We start from the raw sequence: 27,598 nt of genomic DNA, 5'->3' as shown, positions 1-27,598 counted from the left end.
TATCACCTATCAGTGAGGCCAAGGTTTCAGTTGAAACAACGACACATCAGGAGGATGGACCCTCTTCATGATAACTTTTTTTTTTTTTTCAAAGTCTTGAGTAAGCAATACTTTGTGAGTCCAAAGACAGACAGAGAGAGTAGGTGGTTAAGGAGGGTGCAGATGAGACAGCCGCAGGTACTCAAAACAGCCTTTGAACACCATGCTCTCCTCCATATACTTCAGTAACCTTAGTGGGGAATGATCATCAGTCAGGCACTGCAGAGTAATAGCTCTTAGAGATAGCTTAGATGTCAACACTGCCTGTCCCAGGAAGCACATGAAAGGACTTGGTCTTGAGAAAAGACAGATGACTCACAGCTCAGAGAGCAACTCTTCGATGGCCAGATTTTCAAGAATAATCTCACTGGGGTGGGGAAGGAACTGCATATAGTCCTCCTATGAAGAGTCAAAGAAACGTTGCAGAGGCTTAGTCTGATGAACTGGTCTGAGATCAGATGAGTCACTGGGGTTCTTGGAGCAAAACGCACAACGTGGATAATTGATAAAACAGGCTCAGACATTAAGAGGGATAGTCTTGATGTCTGAAGAATATGATGGCTTTTGTGAGGAGTTAACCACCCTCCCTCCCGATGCAGTTGGAACAGTAGGAGGTCTGCTCAGAAACATGGTGTTAATAGGGAAGGAGGAATGTGTGCAAGTTGGAAGGAAGAAGATGGATTCGTTGAAAAAAGCAGCAGCAGAATTTAGCCCTGATCTATCTTTGAAGCTGGCTCTGCTCTGAACAAGGGGCAGAACCATGTGACTACCAAAGGTACCAGCCAAGCTAAATTATTCTGTGATTTTAAGGAAAGGGCTTAATGCAGGAAGAACATAACAAAAATAACATTATCTTCATTACTGAATTAAATCCTATGCTGAAAAAAAGCTTTTGTTTGGAGAATAAGTCACTGATGCCTAGGGAAAGCATGTGATGAAATAAGAGCAAAAGAACCTGGAAATGTAAGAGAAGACAGGTATCTTTTGGCAGACTAATGCTTTCATTTTGTTTAAACTAGCTAAAGTGAGTCATTTAGCTTCAATAGTACAGCGAATAACTGCTATTGCTACAAAGTTTTAACCTTTACACATTCGATTAATGTTAAACCCTAAAAGCTCTTCAAAGAAAAAAAGCTTTATATAAAAACTAGGAATTCATATTCCTGATATTGTTATAGATTACAAAAATTACAGCCCTTGAGGTTTTAGAACTCGCACAAAACAAAGTTCGATCAACTAATGTAAAAACTTAAAATTTTTTGCTTATGCAATTGAAACACACTTCCTTCTGCCATAAAAATCTGTACCAAGTAAAGGTAGCAGATCATCATCATTTCATTGCCACCTCAATCCCACACAAATCCAGTTTATTTTTCAGTGCGTCCCCAAGTAAGATAACCTGAAATTTTTCCCAAATGCTTGCTCAGAAAATTAGACTTCAAAATTAAAGGCTAACTCACATTAATTGCTTCTGCTTATCTTCTCTCCCACACTTGTGGTAGTCTGGCCTATGCCTACAGCAACACCTGGAGAGCTTCGTGTTCTGGCCTTACCATAATGGTTATTCTTTCTCTCTTGCACATTACAGAATATATAGTCTTGATGGCAGGTACATCAGGAAGCAGCCAGACATACCAAACACATACCACCTAGTCTCACATGAACACTGGTTTACCATGTATGTATGGTTTACTCATATCAAGTAAAATTTTGGTGAAATGGCTATCACCTGTCATAGGCGCTAATAATTAATTGTGGTTCAGGGACACATTTTCTTATTTGTTTAGAATCTAAAGATGATTTTCTCTTCAAAAGGAGTTTTACCCTTCCAACCGGAGTTTTTGTTATTTTTTTTGAGAAAAAAAAGTATAGCCTAGTTTTAGATATGTAGGTTGATCTCAAAAGCAGCTCTCAAGCCTACCTCTCTTTACTTTTAATTGTTTATCTGCACTGAGGCTAGCTTTTTCCCCTCTTCAAGCCTGCTAAGAGCCAAAAGGAAATGAAGTGGAACAAAGAAGCAACATTAGCTTTCATAATTTATTGTTACAGACAACTCCGACTATTGCCCATGACAGAAAGTAAGCCAAGCAGAAACAAAATTGAAGTGTTCTTGTACTGCCACTTCGTCAAAGGCTGAAGTCACAGGATTGATTTCTAAGGCCACTGGCAATGTCCCCAGCCCACGCTAGCACCCTGCAACTCTCAGGCTGTATGTACAAAATGGCACTGAACACAGAAGAGAACATACATGCATGAAAGATGAACTGAAACGCATTGTGGGTTGTCTTATTTGTTTGGGGTTTTTTTAATATTATATATTAAAATCCTATTTTAAAGTGTTGTTTATTAATACAGGTTAATAAAGACTAAATCTTGATACAGTTCGCTCAATTTTATCTCCTTGAGTTTTCAGGAAAAAAAATTATCTAGTTGGATAAACTCCTGCAGTGAACTCCTACATGCAATTCAATTGGATTTCTGAATTCAACCCATTTTGATTAAAGCAATACTTTTGTGGTGTTTTCCACTTGTAAAGGTACAATTTCTTGCAGAAGTGCATTTGGAGCAAGAAGGGCGAGTAAGAGTGAGTGTCAAATATTCAACATGGCAACTTACAGAAGTAACATCTGAAAGCAATGGTGCTGATACACCTAATGAGCCAGAAGGATTCTCTGCAGCACGTTCCCTTGTGCTGAGCACCAAAAGGATGCTTTTGATTCTTAGTCACAGGCTGTTAAATTGGAACTTAATCCATTACCACTGTTCTTGCGTTGCCTGCTTTAAAGATGACAATGTAGCTGGATTAAAAAAAAAAAAAAAAAAAAAAATCACAAAAAGGAACAACACTGACTTAAATCAAGTGATCCAAGAGGTTTAGACAACTGCTGAGCTCAAGGGATTATTTACACAATAAAGAAGTGGAATGACAAAATTCAGATTTAGATTCCTCTTGAAAATTTAATTCTTGCTGAATCTTTGGCAGAAGATGAGGAGCACAATCCTCCTCACTTATCAAGAAAATTTTCTCAGGAAGTAATTAGCATCCCGAGTGGTATCAATACATGAATTGCAACTAGATTTAAATGCCCAAATTTAAGAGAACAAAGAAGCCAACACAGTCATTCTGGAGACAGCACCAAAGAACATTTGAAACTTACCATTTAACAATTTGATGCCCTAAAAAAGGCACATAATGACCCCTGGGTCAGAAGAAAAATGCCATGGCTTGACACACTCTAGTACAAATCACATACACTATTTCCACAATCCCCTATGACACTTCCCAAGACTTTCCAAAGGCAACTGCAGATTAAAAACATGCTCCTGTTCAGCATAATTAATTTTCACGATTGGAGCATTTATTTAGTAAGTGTAAATTTTACAGAGTTTAAACACAATTTAAAAATATGAGGGTTTTTAAAAAATAATTTAAATATTTAAAACTATAGAGGGTTGGGGTTTTTTTTTCATTTAAAAAGGCAGTATCTTCACAGAGGATACCATATACACTTGGAAATTATTCTAGAAATGTTTTATCTAGATAAACTGTAGAAAACTAAACAGAGAAAGTATCTGTCTCACCTCTGGCAGCATTATTTAGAAGAATTAAAATGCTTATGAAAAAGCATCTAAAGGCAGGACGAAGTAAGGAGCAACCCACCCCAGAATAAAATCCTTCTATAAGCATGATTTACAACTTCTGATGCTCTCTCAGTTATGCTCTTCCTAAGTGATGACAGGTAATGTTCATAATATCTCTTGGGAATTAATTTACTAATTATCTCTTTTTCACTTGCCAGTGCTTCACAGTCAGGTTTTGGTGAGAGGTTAGACACACAAACATAAAGCACAGAAGAAGGCAAGAGATGGCTGGTGTTAAGCTCCAAAAGCACTGCTGGACTCTAAACAACAGGGGCACACATCTGTACAGTGATTCCCAAATCACATCAACATAGTGGTACCTCCACCAAGTGGCAACGGTCAGCTGACACAAAACACTGTTTGTCTCTTGTCTTGCTATTAGTCCACCCCCTTGCACTCTTCTAGTTCCTCCTCTTCTCTCCCATAGCTGTTCCTGGCTTGACTTCAACACTACAGCTGCTCTACAACTGTTGCAGGTAAAGTGTGATTAAGACAGAAACAATCCTCCTTCCAGCATCACGCACAAAGTGGGGAGTGCAGGTTCATGTGTGACTAGCAGATTTTTGTTTTGCTGGGGGGGAAGGTAAACATATGCTGGAATTTCCCTCTGCCCCCTTCTAGGTCTTACTCATTTCAGTAGCTCCTCCATCCAAAATGGGGAAGGAAGGAATGTGGGTGGCTGCAATTTCAACAGTGATCCCACTGCATTCCCACACCCCTTGCCAATATAAACTATGACCTAAGATTGAGTTAAATTAACCTGAGGCCAGAATCAAAAGGAGGAATAACTAAGCAATACTAAGAGGACATGAAAGGCAAGAACAAAAGATCTCTTTCTTTCTAATGAGGATTACACAGTGCAAGCGTCATGGTTATTTTCAAAAAATAATCCAAGTGTCTAAGACCCAGAACTACCCAGTCCTAACTAAAATTGTGCCACTGACTACACAATTGCAAAACAAATAAAAAACCTGATGTACAAGTTTCAGAAAAATCTTTGAGAAACTACAATAGTACATCATAGCAATGGTGTTTATGTCTTCTTGGAACAGCCCTACAAGAAATGCTAACATGCTATATTGTTCCGTCAGTATTTTTACATGATGAAGAAGCACCCACATGGTAAATAAAAGGTAAGACGAATGAAGTCCTAAAGACTTAGATATTTGCAAGCAGTTGTTTTTTTATTTTTGCTGGTTATTTTTTAATCAGTGCAATTTCTGTACTGACTTGAAGCCCAACGCATATTTGATCCTCCATTTCACAGCATCAAATTAAGCTCCACATCTGAAGGGCGTCTCAGATTCCACAATTTCACTCCCGTTTATTTGACTATGATTTTTGCACCAAAGCAAGTTAACTATAGATGGACTATTTGTAAGAACAAGGGAGGTAGTTGTAAAGAATACGATCTGTAGTATCCACTGTCTTGGCAATCATGATAGATTTAAGCAGTCGCTACTAGAAAACATCAGCTCTGCCAAAATGTCAGATGCTAATGTCTGAAGCAGCTCAATTAAGCTACAAGATGCAATCACTTTGTTCTACCAGGGATACAGGCAGGCACATTTCAATCTATATCTGGAACTGACAGAAGCATTTATGGAAGGAACAAATAAAAAAAACAGCCACCTGAATACGTACAGCCTTACATCTTCACTTTCTTTCCGAAGTCGCAGTTTTTAAGCCACAAGTGATTTGATGTATTATGAGTTCTCAATAAAGCATGCAAAATAGCTGGAACAGTGTCAGTTTTAATCAGCAATCCAATTAAAGGATCCAATCAAATTCACTTTAGCTGTTCAACAGTATGTTTATATCACAAATTATTTTTAACAGGAGTTTAACGTGCAGGTTCTCTGTATTTTAATAACACATTCAACAGCAATATGTAAAGAGAAATAATTATTTGAACAGCAAACTGTGCTCATGCGCACATTGAGAAAAAGAGTATAATAACATTTTAAAAAATGATGGGAAATATTTCTTCATAAAGTCTAATTCACTATTTATGTCAGAGATTTATTTTTAAGTCAGAGAATACACCTGCCTTATACAGGCTTGTAAAAAGATTTAGCCTATGATTTGTTTTCAAGCAGGATGCAAGAGTAGATGGTGCTGTTGATACTTTCCCCTTCCTCCTCTTGGAGGAGGTTTCAACCTGTTCTGTTGAAATGTCATGTTATTTACACAAATGAGATTGTGAACTGATACTAAGAAAGAAACCAGTCAAAAGTTTATTTCAAACCGACAGTTACCTCAGGGCAGCCAAAGTTCATTTTCCTATGATGCAGGAGAATTCACTGCAAGCAATTTCTTCTGAGAGCAAGAATAATTTGCTGAAATGTGTGCGGTGCTCAGATGTTACTGGTCCACACAGGGAACGTATACCAGAGTAACACAGAAACTCAAAATGCTGTAGTTATACCAGAAACATTTGGGACTCATGCCTTAAAAGGCTTGAACAAACAAAATTCCAGGACATTTTCTGAAGGAATACCAAAGCAGTTAAAACAGCTAAAGAAGTTATTCAAAACTGAAAGATACCATTACTTGGCTAAGATACAGAAAAAAAGTGTTGAACTCCAAACCTGTTTGGAGGGCAGATGCCGTCACTTACATACTCTTAGTATAGCAAACAGTATTAAAGATTTTTTTTAAAGATAACTAATGAGTATGCGCATTATGGCAAAGAAGGGAAAATAATAATTCTTCTGGTTAACACTTAACCTCAGAAGCTGCAGGCATCTAGGCTTCAAATGGGCATTAAAGCTTTTAGATTTGGGAATGTGAAGACACAAGCCACTCAGGATGAAGATTTAAAATATGATCATGTATATGCTATTTTCATGACACATAAGTAAATATTTTAGTTACAACACTGTCCTGGAAATTCAAAAGAGTTGCCTCAACAGTAATCATGGTATATTAAGTTTAGAGTATAAAGTAAATTACTTAAGTGAGAAATAGAGAAGTTTTAACTAAACGTGCTTTTACTGAAACATTAATTTCAGACAAACTTTGATTTGTGCTAATATGCTTAGATCTCATAGGACATGTAGGTCCCTGATAAGAAATCTTGTTTATTTTCCATACTGGAATTCTATCTTAAACTGCTTCAAAGGTAAAAATCAGAAAGAACTGTGTTAGTTTGACTCTCCATTGCATCAGATTATTTACGTGTGCTACAGTTCAATGCAATTTTAAACATGATTGTCTTTTTACTATAATGTGGGCATAAATACTTCTAGTAGCTTGCCTTAGCATTGATCACTTTAGCTAGACATTCTTGATTTTTACAAAGTTGTAATTTGCACAGCACTAGCAACCTACTAATATTATTTTATGCTACTTAAGTAGAGAAATTAGGCAAAGGAAAAATTATGTGGAACATGAGGAAACGTTCAGACCTAGGAGACCCTACCATCCCATGAAATAACATATCCAGAGAATACCTGTATGCCTCAAAGACCTCAAAGGCACGTGCTGGCAGGAAAGGGCACTCCCTCTATAGTTTTTATGGGCCTATAATGCAGCAGAGGTTTCTGAAGGTCACCAGAGTTGCTGCAGCTCTGACAGAGGCTATCCCCAAATGCCCAAAATGTCTCCCTTCCCATCAATTTAGAGTTCAACTTGCAAAAACTCTCAGCATGCTCATGACAATACAAACATTACAAGCAAATCAAGTAAGTTGTAAATCCATACTGCCGCAACATTCAACCAATCCAATAGAATTTTTACTCAAAGACATTACAATGAAACTGCAAGTGGATGTATTCCCCCTTAGTACGCACAAGGTTAGTTCTTATATACCTACTGGAAATACATACACACCCTACTTACATTACGCAATGCAAAGAGAATAGCAAGGAACAGTGGTTTCCTTGTATCTACCACATCCATAAATGCATGAACTGCAAAACCAGGAGTTAGTAGAGGAATATATGGCCAAGGAAAAGACCTGTAGAAACTGAAACTTCCTACACTGCAACAGTAAGCTTTTATTCTGTCTTTATCCAGTGCTCTCCTATCCTCACATACCAAGCTGCATGCACCTGGCATTTCAGGAAGCTTTGAACACAGTACAGCAGAGTCAGGGCTTTTTCAGTAAAGTACCTGAAGGTTCAGAAGAAGATTATATGCTTGTTTTACCTATTTCCTATTTTTTCTAAATGAGGGACTGACAGATGCTGCCCCCTGTGCCTGCACATGGCCTGACTATTGTTACCAGGCCAGAAACCATTATCATTGCCACTGCTGTTGGTGGCACCCACAGAAACAGAATTGAGAACATCTGTACACAGGCAGCTGCCTTGGTAATGTTCATACATTACAGAAAATCATCACATGCAAAAAAGCACAAGTCTATAAAGATGAATATGACTTAGGGTTTTTTGTTCTTAGTTTACTGGAGGAAGCTCTTGTAAATAACGATGGGCAGAGACTAAGCAAAGGGAATGCACACTGGGTACAAAAAATGAGAGATGCCAAATGTTACAAGAAGAAACAGAGCAATTACTTTTTAAATGGATATTGACAGGGAAAAAAAGACTTACCTGAAAAACACCAACACGCACCTCTGACTAGCTTATTCACTTGTGCAGTCATATATGCAAGAGATATGCTATTTTCATTCAGTATTTTTTAAAATCTAACAATATCCTCAAGAAAAATAATCCAAAAGGTACAAACACACACAATAATAGATATTAAACAAACATACCACTTAGAGTTCTAGGTCTACCCTCTAGTTAAGTATGTTATTTAAGGAGGTATAAATTAAAAATCACAGAAAAGTTAAGGTGGGAATGTCATCTAGAGCAACCTCCTCTGCTCAAAACAGGGCCAACTTCAAAATTAGATCTAGCTTTGAAGCTGGAATTGGCTGTTTTTTGAACACCAAAATAGCTGGCGACAACAAATTCTGCAACATGACCTTTGGGGTTCTTGTATTTTAATCCTAGCCCCTCCAGATTAGTAAAGCCATTTAACCTCCTGTAGCTGGTAATTTTTGCAGATGTTGGAAAACAACAATTTACCATGTTCCAAAAGTGCAGGTTCAGTTGCTTTGTAAAGGACCACTGAACTGAGGCCCACTAATGTCAATAAATCACACACCTAGTAATTAAAGTAAACACTACAAATTTTGGCAAAAATAAAAAATATCCATATTTAGGATGTGACAGAATTAAGGTTTCAAGTACAACCTCTCCTGCATATGCATCATGCTACAGATTCCTTAATTATATAGTCACTTTCTGCTCTTTTCCATGCAGTGGACAGAATATTCACCCAGTGAGCAACTTTCAAGTTGTGTTCTCTTCATTGTGTGAAATATGCTTTAGCCACAAAATGTTTATGAACCTTACTCTGAAGACAGCATGATCAGCTTGCTCACAGTCTTGCAACACCACCCAGTATAACAGTATTACATAATTACTAAAGACCCGTGTTAATTATTGTGTTCAACACACAGGTGAGGTAAAGGATCCATTTTACTGGGAGCCAAACAAGGCAACGTTGCTGTCAAAACTTTACCTAAATTCATTTTTCTGACATAAAACACTCAAAAATCCCAAGAACTTATCTTATAGATAGTTCTTGAATATACAGAGGTATTCTCATATATTCACGCACAGAGAAAGTTACCCATGCACTGAAATGAAAGGGACACATGCTTGGCATGCAGTTAAGAGTGCTCAGTACTTAAGAACAGCAGGTTTTAGATCGGGAATTGAGGGTCCACAAAAACAAGCAGGTAATTACTAGTCATGCAAAGGGTAGCATACATCAGTTACCCAGAACCACTCTGTTATAGTTATGAACCTATATAATAAAGCCACATAAAGCTACCCAGGTAATCCAAAATCTTGCATTCCCAACTGTTCTTTGGAGCATGACTTCAGTAAATATTGCCATCAGGGAGGTTCAGACATATACTTACCTAGCTTTCTAGAAAAAAAAAATCAATTAAAAATGAGCCCATTTCTCCATGTGTCATACTGTTATGAACATAAATCAGGACTGGAAATTCTAAGGCTGCCACAGAGAAGTCTTTCATCTGAACACTGAACAGCTGTAATCTGGTGGTAGATCAACCTCATTAAACCCACAAGCTTAAGACAAAGACCACATGCCTCCAAAAGAAGAGGGTATAGATGAAGAAGTCAGGAACAATCCATCTGTGAAAGGTGGTTCCCTGTCCCCTTGCCATCTGCCCATTCCCTGGTGGGTGAAGGTCGGCATGGACACTCCCCATGGTGCTGCAGGCAACTGGAAAGCATCCTGGTAGCCCAGGGTGCCTGGCTCACTTCTTCCCCACACTGGAAACCCAGATTACTTCGCAACCCTTGTGCCAACCCCTCACTGCTTCCAGTCACGAGACAGATCTATACTAGTAACTGCTTCTACCACAGCTGTTGGTCTACAGCCAGGCCCATTCCACCATATGCCCCTTCACCTCCCAGAGCAGGTGACAGAGCAGATGCCTTGCCCAGCTAGTCCCAATACTAGTCCAAATACTGTCAACCTCTTGCTGATCCTCCTACTTTGCCTGCCCAGCCATCCCCTGACAACCTCTGACAGCCTCTTGGCCATTTTCTTGTCTCCCAAGCTTTTCACCTCTATCACATTCTTGTCTTCAAGTCAAGTGGCCAGTCTCAATCACCTCCTTGTCATCTCTTGAGCAGCCTGTCACTACTTCTCACCCCTACTTTCAGCCTCCCACTCAATACACTCACTTCTTTTGACCTAATTCTCTCCATCCTTCCCAACTCACATGCACAAGTCAAGACAAAGTTGCCTCAACACTTCCCAGATGCAAGAAGAGTCCTGATAGCAGAGGACTCTGAGTCTTTCCTTAGTCCCAGCTCTGTTCAGATTTATACCCAGTGAACAGCCAATCTGTCTAACAAATGCAGAAATAGTTCACCTGGGTTGTAAGCCAGAACTGTAGCAAACCATCCATGCATGTACATATGTATGTAGCAAATGACAGAATTTGAGCTAAAGGTCGCAAATTAATTAGAAATAATTCAAAAGGCTTATAACCTTGCCAAATTTGAAAACAAAATGTATTACTTCAAAGTGAGTGTCACATTGGTGCTTCCAGCTAACTACAGACACAGAGTAAGGTTTCACACATAAATGCAAAATAATGGACTTTGCATTCCACATTAAGGCTGTTTGTATGTCTCCCCCCATCACACAAATCATCTCCTTCAAATCCAGGTCTTCTATGTACCCGCTTTGTTTCACATGACTTTGCTTATAAACACAACTCTGATATTTTTTCTGAGGACAATTATATCACCCCTTAAAATAAACAGAATAAATTTTGAGCTGAGGGATGGCTACACAAGGCTTTATGAAAAAACTTTGCATGTTCTTTACCATTTATCAAGCATATCACTGTACTAACCCACAGTACTCTTATTTCAACAGTTTTGCTGTTATACCTCCCCTTTTTGATGATCACCATCTCATTACCCAGCTATAGGGATATGTTTCTAAAAGATGAATGCATCTCCCACAAAGCACCCCATATTAATGATTTATGACTGTCACTCCAACAAGACTGTTTGCCATGCCTAAAATCTAAAACTTATTTTCTTCTCCACTCTGTCAGTGATTTTGTTTGTTCTTCCATACATTTGAGAAAAACTTTCTTGTACTCCATAGTTATTTCTTGATTGCCTGTGTATCTTTCACTTCGACCACATCATTGGTCAACTGATACTCTCTTTATCTAGTCACCTGCTGTCATACTACTCATGCAAAGAAAACTGTCAGGCCCACAACAACATGCTTCACAAGCTTTCCCAACCTCCCCCTCATAATTTTTTTTTTCTTCTTTTGATGATTGCTTTCATAGCTCCAGCTTTCATGTTTGTTCATATAGAACATTAGCGGGGTAGCTGAGAAGTGCTAACAAGCATTAGGAGCCCAGCTTTCCTACGCTAGTTTAAAAGACAGTAGCCACCCCGAAGACTGCTGATCACAACCACTGCATGAGAATAATTTCAAAAGCAGGAACAAAGCAACGTGTAGGCTCAACTGAAAAAAGAATCAAAGACTTAAATTATACCAGTGTTATACAATGGGGTAACCTTCAGGAGATTAATCTCCAAAAAATAATTCAGAACAATTCCGATACCTTCAAAAGCATTTAAGAAAAAAATCTAAAGAGAAAAATTTAAAAGACAGAGAGAGAGAACACATTAAACATGGACTTATAGAAATCAGCCGGGACACACCACATCACACCTATCCTCCTACAGTCTACACCACTCAATGGATTTTAAAAAATTACACTCAAATAAAAGGAAAAAATCAACAGAAAAGTAGAATTTTCTGAATGTCTGCTACTCAGTTATGGACATGGTATTGCACACCTCTATGACTTCTTTCATTTATCCTAAAGTGTCAAAGAAAATGTCTGCAGAGCTTCACTCCTAGCCTACTCAGGGGATCTTTTTATTCATCCTACTTCCTTTATTCATACATAAGCCACAACATGATTGACATCTTTTCCATCAGAATTGTATAGCAGTATGACAAGCTAATTATTACATAAAAGATGATACACATTACCTCTCCAGGTCAATCTACAATCCCCTATTTCAATGTCATTTTTAAAATTACAAGCTTTAATAACTTGTGCATCATTCTAGTCTGGATACTATGCTCTTCAGAGATTTCCTGAAAATGAAGGTTTTGCTACTTCCGTATAGATTTTGGTGAATGCTACCAGTACTAATGATAAAGACAGGTAACCATTCTTCTGCAGCAGATGAACCTATTTCTTTAATCTTTGTTAGGTCTCTCCAGAAACAAAAGTGACAAAAAAACCTGCCTTCTTAAACAGAGTTTTGTACTTTGGTTTCATAGTTCAAGCTGGCTGGAATCAGTTACTTTTTGCCCCACAGCTAACTTTCTATGCCACAGAAAATTTCTTGCCAAAAATCCATTCATATCCAATAACAACAACAAAACAGAGGAGGAGGCACATTACAGCAGGCAAATGCATTCATACATTCAGAATGCAGTCAGAGGCAGGAGACAATTAGAGAAGGAAATTCAAAGTATAAGGCATTTCCTGAGGATTAATGAGTGGGTGGTAGTGTTTGATAGTCAAGGGCAGGATGGGTTCTGCAACCAGCAGAATTCATTAATCCCCCAGGCAACACAAACTGGGATTCTGCTATTTTTTTTCCTTTACACTGAACTTGTTATTTTCCTTTAGCATTTAATTAAAATTTCCATTTACTCTGACACTATTGTTCCTTCAGAGCCCAACAGTGTCTGTATGTCTGAACAGTGCTACTATGGTAAATTACATCTATAAAATCACGGAATTAATACGTGGTGCAAAGCCCAGATATTTTCTGAAGTTTAAGAAAGTTCTGATCTTCTCCTAACAACTAAAAATGTTCTCTGCCTTAGAAACAGAAGGCTCAGCAGATGTGATCCTTTCCTCTAATTTACAAGCTGCTTGATGGCCTCCATTATCCTAGTGGTAGCAGACAAAAAGAGAATCAAGTATTGGAAAAAAAAAAATATTTTCAAGCTGCCTTTCAGCTCCTTAGGAAGCCACATACACTAATGTATTACTTAACACATCCCAAACCAGCAAACATCCCCTCCATCACCGTAACTCCATACTAACCTGTGACTGGTGCATCTATGTCCAGCAAATTTTTTTCCTGACGGAGAATTGAAGCTCCCTCTGTTATTATTCTCAAAGCAACGCTCTCTTCCAGTCTCCCTTCTTTCATAAGGTGTGCCTTTAAGATATCCACACGAGGTTTTCCATCATTATCAAATACTTCCTTAGCTGTGAGCCGGTGACTTGGAGGAAATGGGACAGCTGAGTGGAAAAAAACAAAAGTATCTGGTCACTTTTTACAGCAAAGGCTCTATTGCTGATAATGACACATTTCAAAAGACACCTCTGCTGCAAAGCAGTGTTAACGTGGATTTTCTACTGTCTCATAATTTGTAGTTTACATTGTACATAGATTATCAAAGATACCATTAAAGTGCATGTATTCTGCTGGCAACATTATTCATGCATGCAAGAACAACTAATTCATCCTTATAAAAAAACTGAGAGGAAGATTTAGGCCACATTTACAGGTAGATACATTCAAACAAGCCCCCCAAAAGGCATGGGAATATCGGGGAAAGAAGGGAATAAAGCTTAAACTGCTCTAGCAGCACTAGAGAACACTGATATAACACTTCCTTCCATTAAGAGCATAAGATGCACAAACAAGTGCAATATTTAATTTCCCTGCATGGACATACATCGATACACTCCAATTAATATGCTAAAATCCAAGACAGACCTCTCTCTAACAAGTTGGGACAGGGAGATGGAAGATGTCTTCCCTGCATAATAGTTAGCTACTCAAGATACATTTGAAGCCCATCAAAGCGGTCCTGAGTGCCAAACAGACCACTCCAGCAAAGGCAGGGCAGAGGATGCATCAGACTGAAGTTGGAAATAAATGAATAAATAGGCAGGTTACCCTAGCAACATGGCAGCAACTAGCAAGCTGCGTACTGCTGTCACGTAAGGTCTGAGGCATACAGCAAACTTCAGATGTTTCTGCTCTCACACTCTTGGAGCCAGCTGGAGCGAGAAGGCTTGAAGTTGATGCTGTCAGCTGCCAGGATGACGCTGGAGTGTTATCCCAGCTTAATCCCCTTTCCCTCACAGTTCAATCAGAGTGGCATTAGGCACTGCCTGCCTCACCAGCCACAGGGTAATTACACTGATCCCTACCACAGCTGCAGGAGGGTCAGGTTGTTTGGGAGCTCCAAGCAGGGAGGTGGCCTCTGGGCTGGTCCCAGCTGGCCACATCTGCAGTGCAGCCCTGTCCCTGCCAAAGGGCCTTGTGTCCCGTGGAGTGTCTTACTGGCAGCTCTGTCACATTGTGAGACACAAAACCCTAATGCAGCAGATCAATGTATCTGTGAAATAAGAAGGAAACTGAAGCTAACAATCAGTGTACTTCAGAAACAGCCCACAGATCACACACCTCATTTAAAGCCCAAGCCAAGAACTCTTCACTTACACCACAAGTAACAGAGCAGATAATAAACAATTTCACTTCTTGCAGTTATTTTCCACTGCTATTTTAAACACAAGCATCTTCAGAAAATGCTGGGCTTTTTTTTTTTTTTTTTTTGGGGGGGGGGGTGCAGGGCGTGGAGCTCAATTTCTTTTTTTTTCTCCTTTTTACTGCACCAGCTCCAGCAATCCATTTACTGAAATAGTCTGGTGGGACTAATGAATGTGGGTCTTACCAATACACTGAAGTCCAACTGCTCTCAGACTTAAACATGGCACAAAACAGGGAAAAGGTGAATATTTGTGATGTCCCAGACATCACTGGGATTCTCCTGAAGCAATGAGACCTACAACCAACATCGAAGTTAAAATACAGTCCTCAGCTCTGGAAAGCCCTGCCACAGAGCCATGGCAAACCTCTCACTCAACTGACAAGAACTAGACCACTTGAAATTAGTTTATGTTTTAAATGGTACTTCTGTAAGAGGTAGGCTGTTAAAGATAAAAACCTCACCCCCTTCTCTGCAGCTACTGCAGTTAAACCCATCCCATGACATTCACAAAAAATAGGTTATATGCTTTGTCAATCTTTCATATATCTGCAGCAGACCCTCAAAAGCAAGATACCTGTATCACAGAACCATAGAATGGTTTGGGTCAGAAGGGACATTAAAGATCATCTAGTCCCAACCCCCTACCATGGGCAGGGACACCTTCCACTAGACCAGGTCGCTCAGAGCCCCATCCAGGCTGGCCCTGAACACTGCCAGGGATGGGGCATCCACAGCTGCTCTGGGCCACCTGTTCCAGGGCCTCACCACCCTCACAGTAAAGAATTTCTTCCTAATATCTAATCTAAATCTACCCTCTTTCAGTAATAAGCCATTCCCCCTTGCCCTGGCACTACAGGCCCTCGCAAAAAGTCTCTCTCTGGCTTTCCTGTAAGCCCCCTTTAGGTACTGGCAGGCTTCAATAAGGTGTCCGCAGAGCCTTCCCTTCTGCAGGCTGAACAACCCCAACTCTCTCAGCCTGTCTTCACAGGAGAGGTGCTCCAGCCCTCTCATCATCTTTGTGGCCCTCCTCTGGACCCACTCCAGCAGCTCCATGCCCTCCTTATGCTAGGAGCCCCATTGCTGAAGGCAGTCTGCCAAGTGGGGTCTCATGAGAGCAGAGTAGAGGGGGAGAACCACCTCCCTTGACCTGCTGGCCACGCTTCTTTTGATGTGGCCCAGCATATGGTTGGCTTTCTGGGCTGCAGGCACACATTGCCTGGTCACACTGAGCTTCTTGTTACTTCTTGTTAATAATCCCCGCCATGCCCCCACCTCCCCCCAGAAGTCTTTCTCCTCAGGGCTGCTCTCAATCCATTCCCGACCCAGCCTACATTTGTACTTGAGATGGCCCTGACCCATGTGCAGGACCATGCAATTGGCCTTGTTGAACTTGATGGGGCTCACACGGGCCCACTTCTCAAGCCTGTTGAGGTCCCTCCGGATGGCATCCCTTCCCTCCAGCGTGTCAACTGCACCACACAGCTTGGTGTCATCAGCAAACCTGCTGCAGGTGCACCCAATCCCACTGTCTATGTCACTGGGAAAGAAATTAAACAGCACTGGTCCCAATACTGGCATAGTTTCCAGGAGGATCGGCTCCTTGATCTTGCTGGGCAGAGACATGAGACTGACTGCCGTGTAGTTCCTCAGGCCTTCCTTATTTTCCTTTTTAAAAAGGGGGGTTACGTTTCCCTTTTCCAGTCAGTGGGAACTTCACCTGAGTGCCATGACTTCTTAAATATGATGGATAGGGGCTTAGCAACTTCATCCACCAGTTCCCTCAGAACCTGCAGATGCATCTCATCAGATCCCATAGACTTGTGCATCTTCAGGCTCCTTAGATGGTCTTCAACCTGACCTTCTCCTACAGTAGGTAGTTTTTCATTCTCCCAGTCCCTGCCTTTGCCTTCTTCAACTTGGGCAGTGTGGCTGGAGCACTTGCCAGTGAAAAACAAGGCAATAAAGTCATTGAGTACCTCAGCCTTCCCCATATCCCAGGTAACCAGGTCTCCTGCTTCCTTCCAGAGAGGGCCCTCATTTTCCCTAGCCTTCCTTTTATCACTGATGTACCCATAGAAGCTTTTCTTGTTGCCCTTGACATCCCTGGCCAGATTTCATTCTACCAGGGCTTTAGCTTTCCTCACCTGATCCCTGCTCAGACAAATTCCTCCCAGGCTACCTGTTCTTGTTCCATCTTCTGTAGAATTCCTTTTTGTGTTTGAGTTTCTCCAGGAGCTCCATGTTCATCCACACAAGCCTGCTGGCTCTTCTGCCTGACTTCCTCTTCTGACTTCCACACTGCTCCTGAGCTTGGAGGAGGTGATCCTTGAATATCAACCAGCTTTCTCAGGCCCCTCTTCCCTCCAGGGCTTTATCCCACACTACTCTACCAAGCAGATCCCTGAAGAGGCTGAAGTCCGCTCTCCTGCACTCCAGCATAGCAAGCTTGCTGTGCGCCCTCCTCACTGCGCTAAGGATCTTGAACTTCACCATTACATGGTCACTGCAGCTTCACATTCCCCACCAGGCCCTCCTTGTTGGTGAGAACAAGGTCCAGCGTAGCACCTCTCCTCACTGGCTCCTCTAGCACTTGGCAAAGGAATTTATCATCAACACGTTCCAGGAACAACCCCCTGGATTGCTTATACCCTGCTGTGTTGTCCCTCCAACAGATACTGGGGTCGCTGAAGTCCCCCATGACAACCAGGACTTGTGAATGTGAGGCTGCTCCTATCTGTCTATAGAGGGCCTTGTCTGCTCATCCTTCCTGGTCAGACAGCCTGTAGCAGACCCCTGCACAATAATGTCCCTGCCCTCCCTTTAATCCTGACCCATAAAGCTCTTGGTCAGCTCCTCACCCATCCTCAGGCAGATACATGAGCTATAAACAATAATTCATTATGCAACATGGAAGAAGAATAATCACTGCAAGGAAAAGGAAGGTGTATGAGAACTCCGCAATTCTCCAAGCAACCATCAAAAACAAAACCAAAAACCCAGAAGGCTTGCTAGTCTTAATGATCCAATATTTCCTGTGTGGAGGAAGGAGAGGGAAAACTTATTACTCACGTCCAATCAGTTTGGCTAGAAGAAGCACATACCATTAGCTTGCATTCCTTTGCAAGACAACTGCCTCTGTTCTTCCCAAAGGTATCGCAGTGTTAAAAAACCCATGCAGCATCCTATTATTTTGCAGAAACTACTCTATATGCATGTGTGATGAAAGTAGATTTTTATATTTATAAAGACAGAGCAAAACAGACAAGCAGTCAAACAAACAAAAGCTATGAAATGTTACCTACTGATTAAAAGAAAAATATGGCATACCCTGCGGCACTGTAAGAGCTCCGCAGGCAGATTTCTAACACGTACCAGTGGATAATTAAAGAAAAAAAGATACATTCCAATAGCAGGTGATTAACGATTAATTAGAAAAAAACATGAGAAACTGAACAGACCACAACTTCCATCTTCCATTATGAGAATATTAATTCTGTATGTACACACACACAGAGCTTCCACAGAAGAACAATCTAAGAAATGGTCATGTTCATGTGGAAGTCAGTTAAACATCACTGTTTATTGGTATCACCCACAAACGCCTGGACCAACCAACATCCTTTTATAAATATAACATTTAATTTCCATTGCTTTATATATAGCAGCATTACCATCTCAATACACAGGTATCCATCAGCCTCTCCACACCTGCCTTCTTTTTCTGCTTTTTCTAAATCTCTGCTATTAGCCCTTCCACCAAATCTTTCGCTCCCAGTGGTTTCGCTTTTATCAGAAATAAAACCTGAGAGCCTCATCAGACAGCAACTGTGCACATAACATGCACAACAGGGAAGCGTGTGGAGCTGGGAGAGGCAGGAGGGGGAAGGAGCAGCGGGTTGAACTGCCAGCACAGAGTTCCTCACCACAGCACAGGCTCAGGGGACATTTTTGTAAAAAGAGGTGGGAATCTGTATTAAGCAAAAGCCATAAAAAAGGCAAAGACAATAACATTTGTGCATACATACCACATGTATTTTTAGGAATTTTAGTGACAAATCCCACTACCAGACCACCACACAAAAGAGTCATGCCAGCTTATCCTGGACTGGTCTCCATATCCATTTACATTTATTTCTTTATATTGGTATTAAGAAAAACAAACTAACAACTATTCACCATGTGGTGAATATACTATACCCTGGTGGTTTGGTAATAAAACACAGACCACAACAAAAAGCAAAGAAACAAAGTTTTTAACCCTTTACCTCAGCCTGTCAGTACCATCCTCCTGACATCTGAAAACACATGAAAATACTCTTTAACCACTTAGGCTTCCCCCCCCCCCCCCCCCCTTGTTTGTGTGTGTGTGCGCGCGCTTTCAGGTCTCTTGAGCATATTCCAGCAAATGGAGAAAAACAATCAACCCATTTTTTTTGCAGGCTCCTGCAAAACCCATCTTACCATTAACACAGCCACTGCAAAGGTCAGGCACATCATTACTGTTTCTCTCAAATATTAAGCAGCCTCTCTAGAACAAATAAATAAACCATAAAGAGCTGTGCTTAATTAGTGGACCATGTGTGCACACATAAATAAAATACAAGCATGCAGCAAAGCAAGAACGATTTTGTTTATATATTATTCATTTTAAAATGAAGCTGTACACTAAATTAATACTCTCAGAGGAGGCTACCCATAAGAAAAGCTATTCAATATTCAAGTTCTTGCAAATTATCTCCCTCTAATGCTTCTCCTGTAATTTCATACAACTTATGCTGTATGTAACTATATTTATAGCACACCATACTTTCATGAAAAAAAAAACAAAACCAAACAAAACCCCCCCAACCAACAAACTTTCCTCTTCATTTGTAGGGAAAACACACCAATGAACTGTCATCACCTCAATAACCCAATGAATTGCATTTGTCTGATGACAATTTGCAGTTCTGCATTTTGAGAAACATTGGCACTATAGCAGTGGCTACAGCACAAGTTATTGAATGGTTTGACACTCCACATGCAAAAAAAAGTCAGGTCACTCTGCAGCTTTATTTTGTTTTTACATCTACTTATTCATAACTTTTTAGACTTGCTACACATTAAATTTTCCTGTCATCCCAGAAACTCCAACAAAACTGTATTTTTGAAAGCGAGGAACATTTTTAATAGCTCACTAAGTTTTTGCAGGCTGACTGAAAATCTCCCCCCTCCATTTTACAACATGGTTCAACACATGGCATATTCTTGGGCATTCCTGCTGAACAATAACAGCCACCGTACTAGACTATTTACTTTTTAATCAATCAGAGTTTTGCACTTCTGTACCAGGCCATGTATGACCAAAGCTACGGTCCAGTATATAAAGCAGCAGCCAAAGACCAACTTTTTGACATAACAGCAACAGTTTAACACTCCTTAATTCCGAGCGTGTTCCTGTGCAGCTGCCTACAAGCTTCTGGCTTTCAGGGTTACTATGAGCTAAAAAGGAAGGAACAATGAAAAAAATTTTTTTTTTTTCCCCCCAAGAACACTAACTACTTCAGGTGACAGGAACAAGAGGATGAGTCACTGTGATCCACAGCTGCCAAGGGGAACAGAGCAAAGCCTCCCAGGCAGCGCTGGGCTCACCAAAGTGGTAGCAAAGGGACAAGGTGCTGCCAAAAACGTTCAGCCACCCAAAACTGAGTTCTCACATGATAAACATCCCCCTCCACAGATTTCCTCAGGCAGTACATGGATGCTGCTTTCATCTCTATGAAGATGTTACCTGGCAACACATTCACCATTCAGACACATTGGGTCACTGGGATCTTTTTTTAAACTACACATTTTTTTTCTTAGCAGGAATTTTTTAGGAGTAGCATACAGAAGGGCGAGTAATTTAGAAGACAAAATTTCTTTTCAAATTTAAAAAATTATACTACAGCATTCATAACATGTGCAAGTTCCTATTAGGTTTTTTTGTCCACTTGAATTTTAAAGACATTAAAATATGTTTCTACCTGGTAAAAAAAAAAACAAACCCTCAACTATTTATATGGCAGCATAAGGCTCAACCCAAAATTTTATCAGTGGAACTACAAGTGGAACTCGTGTTCTGTTGTTTTCTAACAAAAACTATCAGGTTTCATTTTACATAAGCTACTGTCATTAGATTAGGCACACTTGATGATGTAAAGCCTGCCTGGAACCTACTCCTGACTCTGAAACATCACTGGAATTAGCAACCCTTGTAGCCAACTGGTTCCCAGGTGCGCGATCAATAGAAGGTCAGTATTATTTAACTTGAAATTTAGACAAAATATGTAAATATCTATAACTAAACACAAGGAAGTATTTGAAAAACAGAGGATGTTACAAATAGTTAAAAAAACATGGCCTTGGGAAAAGAAACGGACACCATAAATATGTCAAGCTGGGGCACAACAAGATAAGCTCAAGAAGAACCAAATGGTTAATACGACCAAACAGAAGATTACTTGAACTATGTATGAACTATCCAAATCAGCGTACCAAAAGATCCACCCTCGAGTAAAGAAAGCCTCCTACTAACAAACCCCTCTCACCACTGATCACTGTCAGTGAAAAAAAGAATTCTGTACCTTTAAATGGACACAAGGCTCCTCAGAATCAGTGAGAATTAAGTGTGACTAAACATAATTGTTAACTACTGTTGAAATTGTATAAAATGTTTTACTATGTGTTAAGAGGTGTGCTAGCTTTCTGGGTTTACCGTCTAGCCCCCATCTCTGTACAGACACACAATAAATGGTATCTCGGCTCTGTGTGCGAGACTGGCTCATTGCACACCCAGTAACAAACTCCCTTTGTGCGACAACACCCTTTTCTAAAATGACAGATGAAACCCTGATCTTTTAAGACATGATGTATCTGAAGACCGAGGATGGTTTTTTTACTGGATCTTCTCACTGGATGGTGGAAGTGTCAGAAATTAGATTCTGGAAAATATACAGTAATAAGAAATTATGAGGATTCCTGTAGAAATTTAGCATTGGTTTTTTTCCCAGTGGCCAAGAAGACCTTGCAGTGTAACCTGAAGTGTTCACAGCTGTATTTGTTTAAAGGCTTAATGTCACTCAAGGACAAGGTATGTTGCTTCACAGAAAGCTGGGGCTCACACTGGAGGAACTAGTCAATACTGCATAAAGAATCCATCAAAAAGAAGATGCTGATGCATGAAGTCGCCTTAGAATAACAGCACTTGTAAACCAAATCAGGAGTAGACAAGAGGATCGTGCCTCAACAAAGCCCACGTATACCAAATTTACGGAGAAAATAGGAGTTCCTTTGACAGTTATCTCAGCTGGCAGCATGGAAAACAGGCCACGTGAAAAAAGGCAATAGCACCTGCGACCCAGAAATAACCATTATAAAATAGACTTGGCAGCCAGTTGCAGTAGAAATGGTCAGTATTTACTAAAGATCACTGACTCCTCTTCATGCAATATGTTGGGGGGAACATCTTTATCAAACAACAGCTGAGGCCAATAAACCCCACCACAACAGAGCCCCCAAACTGCTGTTGAAGCCATTAACCAATTCTAGTCCCTGATGTCATCATCAGAAGGTGCTACAGGCTGGCAAGGAAACTGCCTCACAGAAGACTAAGATGAGCCTTGCTAGCATAATTTCTTGATGTACGAAGGCTCAAAAATAAAATAAATAAAAAAGAAAAGACACTTCAAATATCCCAGCTCTGATGACTATTTTTAATATTTTCTGACATTTCAATCATAACTGGAGAACACAACAGCAAAGACAGAACTGCCTCAGAGAAGCTCACCTAACTGTGGACAGAAGTTACATTAGGAAGGTGTCTGTAAAAGGAAGGGCTATGTCTACCATGTAGTGTCCCCAGTATATTGCCACCTTGTTTCCAGATGCTAAGGCACTTGATGTGGCCTTCTAGTTGGTACCTTCACCCTGTCACTCCTGAAGTGAAATGCCCCACCCAAGCCAAAATCCAACCCATTTAAGCACAGTACAAGCAGCCCTCATGCAGCATAACTCCATGATACCTAAGGGAAGCCGATTCTTTACACAAAACACTTTTGCAGGATTTAAGCCTCAAACTTGCAAAGGAAAGATTGCTTCACCCCCTGTAGCACCTTGAAACTTTACAGGAGAAGGCTGCATCCAACCAACTGCAAAGCCAGGACTGCACATTGTGCCAGGAGCTATTTTGTTACCTCTCAATGATGCGGATAACGTTTTTGACAGGATAACCTTGTCTCAACTACTTCCGCCATTTCAATGAGCACACAGGGATCTTTTTGCAAACAGATGGGTGGCACAGCAGAGAAGAATGGCACTGAGAGTCACCATTAGCTTGGAACCACAGAATGGGGCTGAAATCCTGTCATTTCTGTCTAATTACCCAGCTGAAGTGTGGTGGATTTGGTGCCCACCAAAGCTGCTCCATCACTCCCCTCCTCAGCTGGACTCCGGAAAGAAAATATAATGAAAGGCTCATGGGTCAAGACAGGGAGATCACTCAGCAACTGCTGTCATGGGCAAAACAGACTTGACTTTGGGAAATTAATTTATTTCAAATGAGAAAATAAAAACTAAGCCTTAGAACACCTTACCCCACCTCTCTCCCTCCTTCCCAGGTGTAACATCACTCCTGAATTCTCTACCTGCCCCCCCTCAGTGGTGCAGGGGGACAGGGAATGGGGCTGCCATCAGTCCATCACACTGTCTCTGATGCTCCTTCCTCCTCAGGGGCAAGGTCTCACACTCACCCCTTGCTCCAGCATGGGGTCCCTCCCACAGGAGACAGTCCTCCACAAACCTCTCCAACGTAAGTCCTTCCCACAGACCTTCATGAACTGCTCCAGCATGGGTCCCCTGGGCTTCTCTCTCCATGGGGCCACAGGTCCTGCCAGGACCCTGCTCCAGCACAGGGCTTCCTAAGGGGTCACAGCCTCCCCAAAGCATCCACCTGCTCCAGCATGGGGTCCTCCATGGGCTGCAGGTGGATACCTGCTCTACTATTAACCTCCCTGGTTAACCACAGTAGGCTGCAGGGGCACAGCCTGCCTCACCACAGCCTTCAAGGTGGGCTCAGGATAATCTGCTCTGGCACTACCACTGTCACTGAAGGTCTTGGCCTCAGTCCGCGTCAGGTCCGTCTTGCAGCTGGCTGGCATGGGCTCTACCAGATACAGGGAAAGCTCCCAGCAGCTTCTCACAGAAGCCACCACAGTACCCCTGCCGCTACCAGAACCTTGCCATGCAAACCCCATATACGAGGTAAGGGAGTATTTCAGTGTCCTTAAATCTGCATTCCTAACTCTGTCCTTCCAACAAAGTTACCTGTTCTCAGAGGATTTCAAGATCACAGTATTACCCCTTCCCCCCACTTCAGAAGTTGCTATGGTCTTTTCATTACACTACTGGCCTTCTCCAAGACATACAGTTCCTAACAATAAGTATATAGCAATACTTTTCTTCAACTCTTTAACATTACATAACCTATCCCCTTATAAGCTCAGGTCAAACGGTACTTGAAAATAACAACCAGAAGTAGCTATGCCACCTGAAGTCGTCCGTCCCCATCACCACCACCCCTGCCCACCTCAAAATGCATTAAAAAACACCCAGCAATATAGGATATGATATTCTTAATATTCACCACAGGAAACCTTAAAAACCCTCAAGAAGAATTTACATAAAGATGTTCTTCAAAAAGGTTAGAGCAGTGACACATTAATTCTTACTCTGGGCTCAAATGAAGAGTAATAAAATACACAAAGGCCTGGATAAACACACAAAATTCCCTTGGTGGATTGACTGACAAGTACCCAACCCAAATGCTCTGAACACTTTTATAATAAAGCTATCAGTAACTGTTATCCAAATAAATGTGGATTACTGTAACCAGCCATATCTAACTCTATTTTTCAATCATTGTCAAACAATCAGCAATAAAAATGTTTTCCAGTATCTCAAAAAAAACCTAAAAAAACCCCAACCCCAACATCAGGACATTTACAGAAGAACAATTACAGGCAACAGACACATCAGAAAGCATACCCTGAGAGCCTAGGAAGAGATACAGGTTAGAAAGGGGAACAGAAGGAGGTGCACTTTAAGAGAACTGCATGAAAGAAAAGCCTTGTAGTTCAAAGAAACAGGTATGTTTGAAATATCAAATTGTAGGGTATGTGGTTATTTACTAACAGCATTCCCAGAGTATCTTTTAGCCAACTATTGGAATAAGCAAACAAATCCTAACAGTCTTATAGAGCACAAAGCAACATGTGTCCCTATAAAATATTACAAAAATATATTCTTTCCCTGTGTTCAAGATCATATGCAAGTAAGTTTGACATTTATTATCCCCTCTTGTCCATAATTTATGAATTAAAAAAGCAACTACAAAATAAAACAGAGAAGAACAACTCAGTTTAGCAGGAAACATTCCCAGTTAGGACCAACACATACAGTTAAAACTGGAAAATGTGATCGTAGCTTCCTGGCCTCATCAGAAAAGTTTGTTTTTCTACTTTGTGTGTTACACCCAAGTTTTTCCATAGGCCTCCAACTGCATACTGTTGAGCTTTGTTTTTATTAGCTTTTGGAACAGAGAACAATAATTACCCAGAGTTTAAACTCCCTTATAGGAACAATTCATTTGGAGAAAACAAAGTCAGGGGGAAAAAAAACCCTGTAACAACAGAAAATACCAAAAGTCTTCCAAGACTTAGGTAAGGAATCATGCACACTCCTCCATCCCCCAAAATACATGACTGCTGGGTATTTTATTTTCTACGGTAAGACTTCGCTATTGTTCATAACTGGAATGACCGCATGTGAAATTATTTCAATCTACTGGGGAAAAAAAAAAAAATCAACTCTATGACTTGAATAACCTTCAGGTGACAATCCAGATTTATGGCACCATTTTCTTCTGACCTCCTGGTTCAACCTACTTCAGTCAGTTGACACTACCAAATTTCAGTCTCCTAGCTGGCAAGGTAGCTAGAAGGGTCTCTGCAGAAAACTCTTCACCTAGAAACCGAAATCTTAGTCAAGACTCTCTCACACCTTTTGATCATAACGGGGTACAGTTACCAAGTTCGGTCAGAAATCAGCTTCGCTTTGAGATCTCTGGCAAAGTCTTCAGTGCCATGCAAAAGGGCAGAAAATCAACCGCCCTCTCCTTTCCAATGCTGCTCCATCAGGACGAGGTTTAAACACAATGAAGATGTAAGCTTCCAAAAACTGACCACTGTGCATAGTCTGGCCTTAGTCACATAAATTTTTTAAAACCAGTCGTAGAAGGGCAGATGAGGAACTGCAGGTAAAACAGCCTTTATCTGCAGACATTCTGTCTTCTAACACTGCTTAAATGCTACACTACAGAAGCTGCTCTACTTGAATGTTAACTCTGCAGACGTTGCTTCCTGGAACAAGAAACACCAGCTCAACTCTTGCTGCTGCAAGGAAAAAAAAAGAAAAAAAAGCTATTCACTGGGCAGAGGAAGTGGAAATTCCTGCTAGCGTTACAAAGTAATCCTTTAAAAAAACCCCAAAATCTTACAATTCAAATTTAGGACATTTTGGCATCTAGCAATTGATATCTTGCCCAAAAAGCCTGCAGCCTACAGGGCAAAACCAAGAGGATAGGGACACTAACAGAGCTTGGTACTTTACTGTGTGTATCTTCCAGGCTCCAAGCTGCTAACCCTGACCAAAGGACTTGTCAGCAACATCTTTTAATCATGTAAGTTTTAGTTTTAAAAAGCAAATCTTGGGGAAAATAAACAAAAAACCCAAACACCTTACCTAAGCTAGTAAAGATCATGATGGGAAGAACATGACATAAAACCCCCTCCTAATTACTTCAGAAAACTAATTTGTGCCATGTTACACCTACTACTGATCAAATAACAGCCCTTTCTTGTTTAAGGGCTCAGGCCATATACCTGGAAAAACAGGGACATAAATAAGTCTGAGTAATTTTTAATATTTTTTTTTCCTCTGTAGTTTAACAGCTATGTACCAACAATCTTCACAGCATGGTTTGGCTTTGTCTAGATTAGGATTTAGGGACACACATCATGTTACACAGAGACATGTTAAAAAAAAACAAAAACAAAAAAACCACCCAAACCAAACAAACATCACAAAACCACCAGTCTTTACTAAATACCCAAAGACAGTTTAAATGACTGGCTTCTCCTGGAACTGAACTTTAATCAACCCAGCACATGCTCAGCACAATTTGTTTCATCTTGCCTGATATGAGAGATACTGCTTGCCAGTTCAAACTAATTCCCCAGTTCATTTAATAGAGAAAATCTGCCCTTTGGTTTCAGAAAAAGCATGAGCAGAAGGCGAAGGGTTCATAAAACTTGCACAGCCCTGTAAGCGACTTTGCCTTTCACTCCTGATGAAAAGAATTTAAACTCTTTCAGTACATTTTAAGAACTGATTGTCAAAAATTACTTCTTCCAACACGCCCAAAGAACTAATTTTCCTGTGATTACATGTTATTACAGTTCACATAGATCACTACTAAAGATTATGGACTACATTCACCTTCATGCTATGCCACTGTAATGCCATTAAACAAATGTTCTTTCTAATCCAGCATTAACGGATCACACTGTGAGCTTTGAAACAGGGTTCAGCCTGCTCTCATTGTCTAAATAAAACTCACCAAACCCAGTGACACTGGCATTAATCTGAAGTAACATGGCTGTGAATCAGCCCTGGTATTTTTGTTCAGTTTTCATGACTCCCCTCTACCAGC

The 27,598-nt window shown here is 40.6% G+C and overlaps 1 protein-coding gene across 1 annotated transcript in view; it reads right to left on the bottom strand.

Moving 5' to 3' along the window:
* PPP3CA (protein phosphatase 3 catalytic subunit alpha) overlaps positions 1-27,598 on the bottom strand; it is a 194,251-nt gene that overhangs the window by 99,002 nt on the left and 67,651 nt on the right. Inside the window, exon 2 of the mRNA XM_080368667.1 lies at positions 13,349-13,549. Coding sequence (XP_080224793.1) covers positions 13,349-13,549 — 201 coding nt within the window. The remainder of the gene's footprint in view (positions 1-13,348; positions 13,550-27,598) is intronic.

Source organism: Falco punctatus (genome assembly GCF_963210335.1).
Source record: "Falco punctatus genome assembly, chromosome: 1".
In the NCBI taxonomy this organism is placed as follows: Eukaryota; Metazoa; Chordata; class Aves; order Falconiformes; family Falconidae; genus Falco; species Falco punctatus.
The sequence above is the reverse complement of the archived record's forward strand: the minus strand, read 5'-3'. Positions and strand labels throughout refer to the sequence as shown.